This window comes from Crassostrea angulata, chromosome 6 (genome assembly GCF_025612915.1).
Source record: "Crassostrea angulata isolate pt1a10 chromosome 6, ASM2561291v2, whole genome shotgun sequence".
Lineage (NCBI taxonomy): Eukaryota > Metazoa > Mollusca > Bivalvia > Ostreida > Ostreidae > Magallana > Magallana angulata.
Window position 1 is genome coordinate 27,852,709 of NC_069116.1, and position 12,873 is coordinate 27,865,581.

Here is a 12,873-nt window from a genome sequence, read left to right on the forward strand (position 1 = left end):
CTAATCTTTCATAAAGCCCTTGGGGCTTAGTTGGATTTGATCACGCCCGTCTAAAATTATCACCTCATAATACTCAAAGAATGACTCCTTATTATTTATATAAATTTAAGCCATTGTACGATTAAATATTTAAATATAAATAAGTAAACCCCGCAATTATACGTCATTTGAAGTTGTGGGTCATATAGTACAAAATCAATACGTAGTGTTATCACAGGCAAAGACTCTGGAAAATGTAAATATATGTGTATAATGAATTTCTTATGTTTATTATTACAATTTCGTTTATGGGTCATAGCGAATTTTATAGCAAACTAAATCAAATAGTCCTAGGGAATTCGCTATGACGGAGTTTAACTGTATATCACAACATGTAGATTCAATTGCATTGAGACATTGTTATACCAGCTTGTCTCAACGCGTCTTACTTTGTAATGCAGGGCATAGAGTACCAGGCTGTTAACCTGCTGATCCAGATTTTGAATACTACAACTGAATTACATATTAAAAGCTATTTTTTCAGCATATTTAAATGGTACACATACTTGAACAAGATGCACTTAAAAAAATAGTTTGTGCTTGTTTGAAAAACTTTCCTAAGAGGTGAGAAGGATCCTAAATTAAGCTACTGTTAAATTCCCTGCAAAGAAATAGAACAGTCCAAATTTTGTTCATAATTTTTTATTGAGAACATTGCATATGACCATGTGGCTACAACAATACCATGATCAGAAGACACAGTGCACACACAGATACGAGTTCCAAGTTTGTAGAGAGTACATATGTACTGAGTCTGTTCTGAATTAAGATCCGAGTTAAAAAGTCTTGACAACTGTTATGTATACGTCTTTATAAGTGAAGCAATTGATAATTCAAGTGGGTACAATACCATTACATTGCACATGTACAAGAATAAAGCATTCTTTACGTTTACAAAATAATAATACATCAGTGCCATTAGTCTACTTACTCAGGGAAATAAGTTGTTCACAATAGTTGATGTTAGTATAAATGCCATAAGGACACAGTTGTTCACATAGTGATACAACATTATGGAGGTAAACAACTGAAGTTGTCACTCCAAACATGAAATATGTGCACATTAAACGTGCAATTAATATTTTATATATTTGTATAAAAGTACTACTTGGTAAATGAAAAAATTAGAATTATAAGGAATTCATAATAATCAGAAATGCACACTATCCGAAACCCCCCCCCCCCTCCAAATTTTCCTTGTTTTTCTTCAAAATTTATAAAACTCAAAACTCTATAATTTAGAAATTTGTTAGCTGCTAGACATGAATTTTTACAGGCCACAAGTAGTAACTGAAAAGTTCCTAAACGTATTATCTGCAAATTTTGCAAAAAAAAAAAAAAAATTTCACAAAAGCACTTTGCAACTCAGAGAATTAAGGTAAAGCAAACACAAAGAACATATAACTATTATTTGTTTTTATCTTAAAAGAAACAATTTCTTTCTTTGTAATACATGAGTCATTCAGTCCTTTTAAAGGAACTCGAGAAAAAAAACTTTTAGTTCTTGCAGGATTTTTCCTTTATCTCTTAGCCATGAACAACACATGTCTTCTTTAGATGAAGGATTAAAGATATATCCTAATTAATCAGCTGGGCGTTTCTCTGCATTTTTCTTTGTGAAGTCCTCGGCATTTTTCATAAATTTGGCATTGTTTTTTGAAAACTCCTCGGCAACATCTGCCCTGAGAGGATGCTCTGGTTCAGGACAATGAACTAAGTCTATTAATGATTGTATAACTGCAAAAGAAACAGATGAAAAAGTATAGGCATCAAAGATATGGTACTTTAAGCTGAAATACAGTCAAACTTTTGGCTAACTAACTTGAACTTGATTAAACCAAGATAAAACTACAACATATCTGTGTTAGAATTTTCAATTTTGTATGACATACTTGTTATTTGAGCTATAAAGATATTGAAGTTCAATTTAATGTTTATCATTCTTGTCAAAATTTCAAAAATTGATCATTAAAAATTTCTGATAACAAAGCCAGTTTTATTTTCCTAAATTAGTAATAATTGTATTAACATAAACTTCATTCTTGTTTGGTCAACTACATTTGTAAGTTTATTTATCTTGTCAAAATTTTAAAAAAATCTTTAAAAATGTCTGATAGACAAAGACAGTTTTTCTAACAATCATACTAACATAAACTTCATTCTTGTCTGGTCAACTAAATTTGTATGAAATATGAAATAATCGGAATAGAATGTCTACAATTATAAAACGAATAAATCTCCATTTGATCAGACTACGGCTGTATTATGAAACCTACATTTATTTTTTATTTTTTTTTTTCATAATTTGGCATCATAAAAAAGAAGTACCAGCATGTAGCATAAGCAGTTCTACAGATAACAACAAATTCATAAGCTGTATTTTTTCAATCTGCAATATTTACCCTGATCTGTTTTAGTAGCTGGCTTCCAGTTCTCAGGACTAATAATTGGTAAACAAACTTGTCCTTTTTCATCAATATTTGGATGATAAATCTTCGTCTTAAAATTTACTTTTGGTGGTTTAAATGGATACTCTGCTGGAAATGTTATTTCAATCTTAAAAGCTCCTTTGTTATATGGAGGTTGATCCTATAGGAAAAAGGCAAAACATTTTCATTTCAATAATCTTAACACTGGACAGATCACATATGATATGTGCACTATAAAAAGTGCAACATTATTATCATTCATAATATGATTACAGTACATAAACAGATAAACAACTTTTTTATAACATTAAATATGCCGGTATGCAATACTCACTGGGACTATGAGTCCTTGCCATAGCAGTATGTTTGATTCATCCACCTGTATATTTCTGAAATATTTAACGTCACTTTTCCTCAAATCTCCAAGTTCCTGTTCAAACAAGAATTTAAATATTTTAGTTACACTCATATTTTAAAATGATGAGCATTTTCTCTGGGTAAATTCCTGCATCTTCTTTCATGTACATAAAACAATAAAACATGTCTTATAAAATATGAGATTTTTCACAAAAAGTCAAAATTCACATTTAAAAGTATCAATGTTAATAATAATTCAGAGTTTGAATCTGCCTATTTTTTGGTTCTGACTCAGCACAGACTCATTTTATCCAATCATACATTATGTATATGCAAGTGAATTTTACATCAAAGAGAATTCTAATTCATCTTCAAAGTGAATTTATACTGTACCTACCATGTTTCTTCAGTTTATTAGATTAGTGTTACTATGCCCTTTCCCTAAGTAACCATTTGATATTCTATAACCCTTTTCCTAATTTTCTTACAATGTATACAACATAACAAACACTGAAGAAAAGTTGAATTTGATACAAGTCAGAAAGTCCCAAGATTTCCTCTTTGACATGTTGTACCCCCTTTTACCCAGAAAAATTGACAAGGTTGGAAACAAATTTCTTATAAAAAGTTGTAATTGAAAAAATATATTATCTTTTAATCAATTGGAAAGTTTCAGAGCAGTTTACACAAATTTACAAATCTATCATCTATAGGTGCTTTTATGTCTTATGCAATGCAAAAGCAAGGATCAGACTTTTTATTTTTAGCTGTCTAAATTCATCCTAACTTGATAAGGTGGTCATTTTGAAACAGAATTCTTTGACATTATTCATTCTAGTACACGATGGTTGTTTGAACACAAATAGGTTATTATTATATCGAAAAATAAAAGGAAATTGTAACCTGGGACAAAGTATGACACTGCAGTTCTTTCAAAATACCAATGCAATTTTTGACGTTTTTAAATATCCTGGTGATAGCATATATAACTTGAGAGTACACAGTGAATTCTAATGGGAAAATCAATTTATGACTGAAATTATGTAGAGTATATCTAGCTGTATGTCTTTATGTTTTGTTAAAACAAATTTTAATCCTGTTCCAGTCACGCAGAAGACACGCCTTACAATATGAAAACAACTTTACTGGAGTATATAAAATAACAATTAAAAGCAGAAGGACAAAGGAGTGTATAAATACATTTAAATTTAACACAAAATGGATACAAAATTTAACGGGAAAGGGTTTTTCCTTATTTACCTTCTGAAGCCGCCTGGTCGCTGCCATCTTGAAAATGTCACGTGACGCTTATTTCTCCAATTGCCAAGGGAGATAAACGTCAAACTTCACGCGTCACGGATCAATATAAAAGTCTACACATTGCTTGCGGATTTAATTAATATGTGGAAACACTATTAAAGTAAAATGTAATGTGAAAATCTCGAATTGAACATGTTTGGAAACTGGAAAAGGATGCTGAATCTATTAATGTTGCAATATTACTGAATGTGTAGCTCAGAACAAACCATAAAGGACAGGGGCGTACAAGGCGTTATACATTCCCCCCCCCCCCCCCCCCCCACTTGGAGCAAAAAAAAAAAGAACTATTACTTGTTCAAATGTTAAAAGAATATGCATTCTTGGCTTGTATACATTGTTTATTATATTGTTCCGATGGGGCCACTTCGACCGTAGGGCGAAAGTGCGAAGATGCGATAACAGGAGTCGGCTATCTTATCAATAAATAATACCTAGAGTCAAAATCAGTAAAAACCCAGCAATGAGCTTCGCTCACGAAGTGAGCGAAGCGAACAGTCAAAATAAGTAAAAACCCAGCCATGAGCTTCGCTCACGAAGTGAGCGCTCACTTCGCTTCACTCACTTCGCTTCACTCACTTCGCTCACGAAGTGAGCGCTCACTTCGTGAGCGAAGCTCATGGCTAGGTTTTTACTTATTTTGACTCTAGGTATTATTTATTGATAAGATTGCCGACTCCTGTGATGCAATGACGAAAATGCGAAGTTGCGAAGGCGTTTTTCGCCCTCACAACTTCACATTAGAATGCAGTTCTATATTATACATGTACTGATGCACACCTTCAAATGTCAGATTTTTTTTATTATGAGATTTACACAATTAAGTTGTTTGAATATCCTAGGTGCGGGGGAATCGACAGACATTGTACGCTCTTATAATTCTCCTTTTGAATTAATCATTGCAAAATTTCAAACCTTGGACAATGAAACAGAAGAGGCTTCAAATATCGCTTCAAAGATGTGAATACTAAAACTGAAAAAGTATGTATCAGATTCTTGTATCTTTTGGTTATAACTAAATAATATGGATGATGTAACAAATTATACACGGAATTGATAAAGAAAATGTTATATCTGTTCACGGTTTTTAACCGGGTTTTCCAACGGAAAAATCCGGTTATTAAAATGGTGAAAATGGCGGGCGGGCTGCCAAAAGGGTACCCTCATTGTACAGATAACTTCTCCTACAGTTTTCAAGATAGGAAGTTGTTCTTTTGCAGATCGATTGTACATGATTATATATAAAAGGTGTGCATTTTGCTAGGATTTTGATTTCTGATAATTTATGAAAAAATATACCAGCTTTTGAACTTAGTCATTTTTTGGCAAAATATTGCATATGGAGTACCCTCATTGTACGGATAACTCCTCCTACAGTTTTCAAGATAGGAAGTTGTTCTTTTGCAGATCAATTGTTACTATATTAGAGGTGTGCATATTGCTAGGATTTTGATTTCTGATAATAAATGAAAAAAATACCAGCTTTTGAACTTAGTCATTTTTTTTGGCAAAATATTGCATATAGGGTACTCCATTTCACTGGATAGGGGTTGACATGGATTATGGATACAGTTCACATACCGGTAAAAGAAAACCCGGTTTGCTGTCACATTGACAGCTTTTCACTTGTTTTTATTGTAACAAACTATAATTTAATGGGTGATTTAAGCTTAGACTGCACTGCCCGTCCAAATAATTTTTTTGTCCACTCCACACCGAATATATGTTGATGTATTTTTTTTTAATCACAATTTAAACATTTTTTAAACCATATTTTAATTAAGTTATGAAAATATGAGACGCTTTTACAATTAAAGCAACATACGCGTTGTCAAAAGTAACGTCCGTTTATATGTAAGGAATTTCATTTACTTCTTTTTCGAGTTTTTTGCTAATGTAAGACAAGCGATATTTAATAGAAAAAAATCAACTACATCATCACATTGTTTTGTGCATGAATATCAATAAACATACATATGGAAACCACGCGATTTTACGTACGTGATTACATAAATGAAGATAGTGATTCAACGCATCCGGATAATCAAGCTCCTTATTTGAAACCTGCTTTGTACTTTCATAAACATACATGTACTTATATCAACTATACAAGTTTAGAACCAATAGTAATTAATTACTTAGATATATGATCTGCTTCAGCATCCGACTTAGGCCTATATGTAGCACCCAAGCCCGTTAAAATGCATCAATATATCACAAGATGCATCATCCATCCAAGTTTGGTGAAGATTGGAGCAAAATTTTAGTTACATGGTTTGTAGTTGACCTAATATGGTTTATACGTGGTCAGTGATTTTCACACGAGGCTTGAGCTCCGCTCTCGCCCCGTATGGAATTTACTGATCACGTATATACACCATATTAGCATGATTATGTCAACTACATACAATTTCCATAATAATATCGGCCATTAGACATGTGCTCCGAAACTTTAGCTTCCTTCTGCATCGCAAACATATATCATACATTCAGCATCACAGCCTGTTGAGTGTATAGTATCATTCAAGATGCATCATCCACCCAAGTGGTATAATGTTATGTTACAATGTTATAAGTAAATAAAATATGTTATTACATGCAGGACTCCTTCATGCTCAAAAATCTTAAACTCGCTCTAAATCCTTTAACTTCCTTTAGTATATTTGAAACATATATGTATTCCTACGATTAAGCATCCAGCCCTGATAGAAGCATGTTCATTGTACTATCCACTCAAGTTTGGTGAAGATGTATATGACCATAGGATATAGCCATCAAATGACACCTGTTTCCAAATTTTTAGCCTCATCCAGCATCGGAATTAATGTCTTTGGTTCAGTTTTATAGTCTGTATATAATTCCATAAATATTTCCAGATGAACCACCCAAGCAAGTTTGATGAAGTTGGGACCTGTAATAACTTAGATTTGAATTATAGGACCTGCTCCTAAAACCCGGACGACGCCCGATGTTAACATAACCTCCACGACCTTGTGTCGGTGGGTTTTTTGTTGTTGTTTGTTTGTTTTATTTTTTTCCAACCAACTCCCACTTACTGAACATATGCATCGCTAGGCCGACCAAACATTGCCAAAACCAGGTCACATGCTACACTTTCTTGACCTTAACAGTTCTATTTTTTCCAAAATCAAACAAATCATAATTTAACGAATTCAAACTTGATAGCATTAAACGTTAATTATAGAAATAGAAGGGTATTGCATTATTTGCAGTATTTTAAATAAGCCTCTTTACGCTCAACCCTCTGTCCACGTTTCTTTTGCGTTTTCCTCAGCTGGGAATATAGTAAAGCTTTGCCTCTGTAAGTTTTAGTTATGGTCTTCACATCTTGGACTGTTGCAGTTGAACACATTTCTCTGTGAAACTGGACTTGTACAGGTGAAATATGGCTCCATCCGAATGACCATTCGAACTCGCCTCACAAAATGTTATCAGGTCCTTTCATCGCAACTCCACTTGGCCCACTCAGTTGTAACTCACATGACCGGATAACTGAGTATTATGGCAAGCAGTTACAAGAGGCCTCCACAATGTAAAGCTTTGCGAAAAAAATATGCTTATATCATATTTATGTTTATTATATCTAAATAAAAATAGGTTTTAATTGTAAACACTGGACGTAAATCATTTTTATATACGTAGAGTGTATAAAGGAACATACGTATAAAATTTAAAATTAAGTAATGTGTGTCCTCTATTCACTTATTCATTTCTGAAACGCATTTTAATTGATGCGATATAAAAATGACGGGTGTTAAATCAATAGGTTCCACTAAATTCCATCTCAAGCTGGTACACACACAGTTGGGTCGACAGATCCGTTGTTATCATTGAAGTGTAGGAAGTTTAATGTCATTTTGTTTGAATTCGTTGTTGAAATAACTTTAATGAGAGAACTGTTCTGTCCGGATTTTTAAATTTGTTTTAGACCTTGGTTCAACAAAAGGGATCATATTGATTTTAAGTTGTGGAAGATTCCACGATTGCAAGAGCGACTGAAATAAAAACCAGTCAAAAAAAAATTAAAAAGCAATACAAATATACTCAATTAAATTGTCGCTCAAATTTAAAAACCGCCTTTGCCGTTAGGAGGCTTGTACATTTAAACCTGTCTGCATGTAAAAATAAAAAAAAGACGTGTATCTGTAAATTATCTGTATAGGTATCATTAACGGATTTGTGTCAGCGCTTTATTGAAGTGTCTTTAAATTTTTTTCGGAGGTACAACCTTTCATGTTTATCATAAACTGTGTCACACATGAAAAACAAGCTCCCAGCGCTACATGCCAAAAACGTAATCGGTGCTAAATTCCAAAAGGCGGATACAGTTTCAATCGGTTTGTATACCTTATACATTTATCAAGTTTTTGTTTTATAAGAGGATTACCGATCGACTTTCTAGGCCTGATTAGTCATGGAGCACTTCGATTAATTTGATTAATTGAAGGGTGCGTTCGAAGGTCTACCCAGCCTAGTCACTCGAGTGCTATTTCCCATTTATCAGTTTATATATACCTGTTGTCGGTATAGGTGTAAAGACAATGGAAGACTTGGAAACAATCAAACAATTGTATAGGGATGGTTCGTACATCGATCATCGCTCATCTCCTCACCTATCAGGTAGGCTTCTTGTCATTGTCTGAAACCACGGTCCGGAGTCGATCATAGTTATATATGCCTCTCTCGTGGTTTGCGACGATGGCCATGCTTTCCAAGTTTTCTATGACGAATTTCTGTTATACTCCTCGCAAATGAGCTAAGAAAGTCCTATGTTATGTAATGATCTTCGATAGTTTTATTCGAAATGTCATTCCAATACCAGGTTTAAAGCATACACTGTACATGTACTCTATCCCTGTCCGTTGGGGAAGGGGGATTAACTAAGATGCTAACGATGCAATAGTTATTCAGATACTGGTAAAAACATATACAACGCATTTTCTTTGAAAAATTAGCCATTAAAGGCATTAACTGTATAAAACAACACTTTCGTTGTATTTGTAGCTTGCCTGGATACGGATGTTCAGCTAATTCTGTTGTTATATTGGTTGACGGTATTTCACACCTTTCTTTTTTTGTTTTTTGTTTTGCTTGTGATTTACGACTGTCTGTTGTCTTAATGACTAATATATTCTGTTGTCCTTTATAGTGATTAAAGTACAACACAAAAAAGGTCAATCTCAAAATCTAGTGTTAAATCTAGGATACTAGTAGGCCTATATTTAGGAGCGTCTCCTTAACAGTGCGTGTCATGTGTACTCTAAGAAAGAAATTGCTACATTAAACATACATTCATTGCGACTATTAAGTAAGGAAGATCTAGGAATCTGTACTATAGTACTGTACCCATAGACAACAATAAAATTAAGAAGAAAAATCTTATATGTACCGAAATCAAACTATGTGTTCACGAATACATGTGTTGAATAAATTAAAAGATTATTCAGCGTGCACTACAATGCCTAAATTGTGCGTGCCATTTCATGTTCATTATCGGCAAACCATCAAAAAGCAACTCCACCTGACTATGACCAAAAATGTTAATGCCTTTTTTTCTGTCAACAAATTGCATTTTATCAATGCATGCAAACGTTTTCAAAAGTAAACAGAAAATTTATTGGAAAAAAAATTCAATAAAGTAAAGCAGTGGCTCTATAGCTTACATTATTACAACAAATTGATCCATCCAAGCTTTTCGACGAGCTGATTCAACACTCATATGTAGGTCTCCTTCGCGAACAAAGAAATATTACTTAAGACCATTGAAAACCTTCTACCGTCTGCACAATTCACAGTGATGTTGTACGAAATGACCGACTTGCAAATTCATTCAGCTATAGCCCCACGTAGAATCAATGCTTCCAATGCTCCCCGTCATCTGTATGTTATTTTTTTTTTACGGCAGAAGAATTCTTTGTCCAAGCTTTAAAAGTTTTTTCTGAACAATGTATTGATGTGGCAGTTCTGCGTGAATCGATAACAGACTTTAAATCATTATTTAAATTGTTTGAATCTTCCGCTGTACATTTGAACTTTTCAGACTTACTGGTTATGGGTGTTTGTTACCGTTTTGTGTCTGTTTCTGAAGTTCTCTAAGGAAACAAGTTTCTCATCGTCTGCGCATGCGAAGATATCTGCAGTAGCTGCTGCTGTTTATTAGTAACGGATACTTTTATGTTTGAAACCTCTTTACGAGATATCTAGAAATGCTGACGGAACTCTCTTTAACTTAGCTATCAGAAGGTGTGAAAATTCTTATCAATTTGTTTGATTATTACAAAAATTTTAAGCATATGTTAGTGCACAATTTCGTTTTTCAGTTGATAAACTCAATGTTGATTAAGGGAGAACTAGGTTCAAATTTGGTCCAAAATTCTGTCGATTCATTGCAGATATTTAGCATATCTAATGCAGTAGCCTCGTGGATGTGATTTCAGTTGATTCAGGGAAATCTTTAACTTTTGTTTAGATTTCCGAGGAATATTGCAGATCATCAGCATATCTAATGCAATTAATATTATCGTTTCAGGTTCGGACGACATGACAGCTCAGTATGACTGGCAAGCCAACAAAACGTTAGCAGAGTGTAACCGACACATGTTGATCAATGAGATCGCGTTCGATGTTTTTTTCTTGGTCGGAGAAAGTCGCCAAATGGTCGGGGCCCATCGATATGTCCTGGTCAGTCGTAGCTGTGTATTTTACGCTATGCTTATTGGACCGATGGCAGGAAAAGTGGACGAGAAAATAGCCATCCCAGATATAGAAAACGACATTTTTCAACATATGTTAGAGTAAGTTAACCTTTCCGATAAAAAAAAAATGTAAAAATGAATCTTAAATTGAACATTAATTTTGATACTGGCAAACGTTGACGTCTTTGTTGACTTTTGTTATCATTTAAAAGGTTTTCAGTGATTTTTTATACTTAATACAATTTAAAATTTATCACTCAAAGGTACATATACAGCGAAGATACAAAAGTGGATACAACGAATGCGATACAAATTCTGTACTCAGCACGAAAGTATGGCATAACTGGACTCGAAGAAAAATGTCGGCGTGTATTGGAACACGGACTTACAACAAGCAATGTTTGCAACATCCTTCATGAGGCGGACAAGTTTGATGAATTGACATTGAAAAACAAGTGCATGGAATATATTTGGCATCAACCAAAAGATATTCTTCGCTCAAGCAGCTTTGGGAATCTTTCAGCCACTCTAGTCAAGGAGATTATTCAATCGGATAAATTGGATGCAAAAGAGGAAGTGGTGTTCGATGCGGCGTTACGGTGGTCCGAACAAGAGTGTTTAAGGAATGGCGTGATTGTTTCTCCGCAAAACCAGCGACGGTATCTTGGTGGAATCTTGTATTATATTAGAATACCAGCACTGGAGGCTAGTTATTATGCCAAAACTGTGGTTAAATCCGATATTTTAACAACAGAGGAAAGGAAAAACTTACAGAATTACTTTAGTGGTGTAAACAAAGATGTGAAGAGGTTCAGGACAGACAAAAGGTCAAAGGGTGAAAACCAAACGCTCCACTGGAGGTTTGGTCCTGTAAACTGTATGCACAACGAAACCACTGCCATAGCGTTTTCGTCATCGCGAGAAGTGTTTATAGATGGCGTTGAAATAGATGGAACCGGATATGACGAAGAACACTATGACGTATTTTTGAACGTTTACGACATGGACAATCAGGAAAAGGCAAAATGCAAAGAAAGGCTTGTGATCAACAAAAAGAAACAAACGTACCAAATCAAATTTTCCTCTCCACCTGTGGTGTCAAAAGGGTTTACTTATACAGTCATACTTAAGATACAAGCCGAGCATAGATATTATGGCGCTAGTGGTCGCTCAAACTTGAACAAGACGGACTCGCAACCGGCTTACATAAACCCTGAAGGTGAATTTACAAGACGTGTTGTGAAAAAAGACCAGGTACCCGCCATTCTTGTCCGGCCATTTGTAGATTCCTGATGAAACATTTAACGATCGATGGGCAGCTATAAATGTGTTATCATTAAGGTGGCTTCAGCTTGTTTCTCAAATCAGCAGACACTACTTGATTAAAGATAGCATGATGCATAAGAAGTGTGTAATTCAAATAGGCCAAAACAAGCAATTTGGGGGTAGGGTGGGGTTGGGTCGGTTATGATTTTCAAAAATTTTATTCAGTAAATATGAACAAAAGCTGATGGCGGATTTGAACTTGGGATCTGCGGTTCACAAACCTGTCACTGAAACTACTGATGATATTCAACCAAATCGATTGATACTAACAATTTCACAAAACGTTTTAATTACCATCTTGGGATTTTGTGTCATAAAAAGTATAAGCATTGGTGTACTGAGCTACCTTAAACATCTGCTACACGTATGTCAATGAAGCAACATTGTTTTCGCCGATCGTAAAAAAAGCTCAACTCGTACCCTCTGGGTTTCATTTTCACTTAAAAACAGCAATGAATACATAATGGTCATTTTCGAACTTATATATTCACATGTACGTGTATACGTATATGTCAAAGAGTGAACAGTCATTATCTTTACTTAAAAGCAGATATTTATACATTTCAATAGTATATATTAATATATTTATATTTTACATGAAATGCAATATTATGTCCCTTTGTCTAGTATTACAGTTTTTACACGTCTTTGTACAATAAGTGTTCTAAATAAAATGTTATTTATTCATT

The 12,873-nt window shown here is 34.1% G+C and overlaps 2 protein-coding genes across 5 annotated transcripts; one reads left to right on the top strand and one right to left on the bottom strand.

Moving 5' to 3' along the window:
• Nucleotides 1–665: 665 nt before the first annotated feature.
• On the bottom strand, nt 666–4,181 carry LOC128189115 (ubiquitin-conjugating enzyme E2 L3-like). Its single transcript, XM_052860583.1, has 4 exons — nt 4,086–4,181; nt 2,803–2,898; nt 2,442–2,628; nt 666–1,776 (listed from the first exon to the last, which is right to left on the bottom strand). The coding sequence occupies exons 1-4, from the start codon at nt 4,110–4,112 to the stop codon at nt 1,622–1,624; spliced, it is 465 nt and encodes a 154-aa protein (XP_052716543.1). The 5' UTR covers nt 4,113–4,181; the 3' UTR covers nt 666–1,621.
• A 4,111-nt stretch (nt 4,182–8,292) lies between these two features.
• LOC128190412 (BTB/POZ domain-containing protein 6-like) lies at nt 8,293–12,872 on the top strand. 4 transcript variants are annotated; one of them, XM_052862450.1, is made up of 3 exons: nt 8,293–8,500; nt 10,693–10,957; nt 11,122–12,872. In XM_052862450.1, exons 1-3 carry the CDS (start codon nt 8,422–8,424, stop codon nt 12,149–12,151), a joined length of 1,374 nt encoding a protein of 457 aa, XP_052718410.1. In that variant the 5' UTR covers nt 8,293–8,421; the 3' UTR covers nt 12,152–12,872. The 4 variants fall into 4 exon arrangements, with proteins under 4 accessions (XP_052718410.1, XP_052718411.1, XP_052718413.1 ...); XM_052862451.1 differs by lacking the exon at nt 8,293–8,500 and adding an exon at nt 8,606–8,783; XM_052862453.1 differs by lacking the exon at nt 8,293–8,500 and adding an exon at nt 9,197–9,217.
• Nucleotide 12,873: the final 1 nt, after the last annotated feature.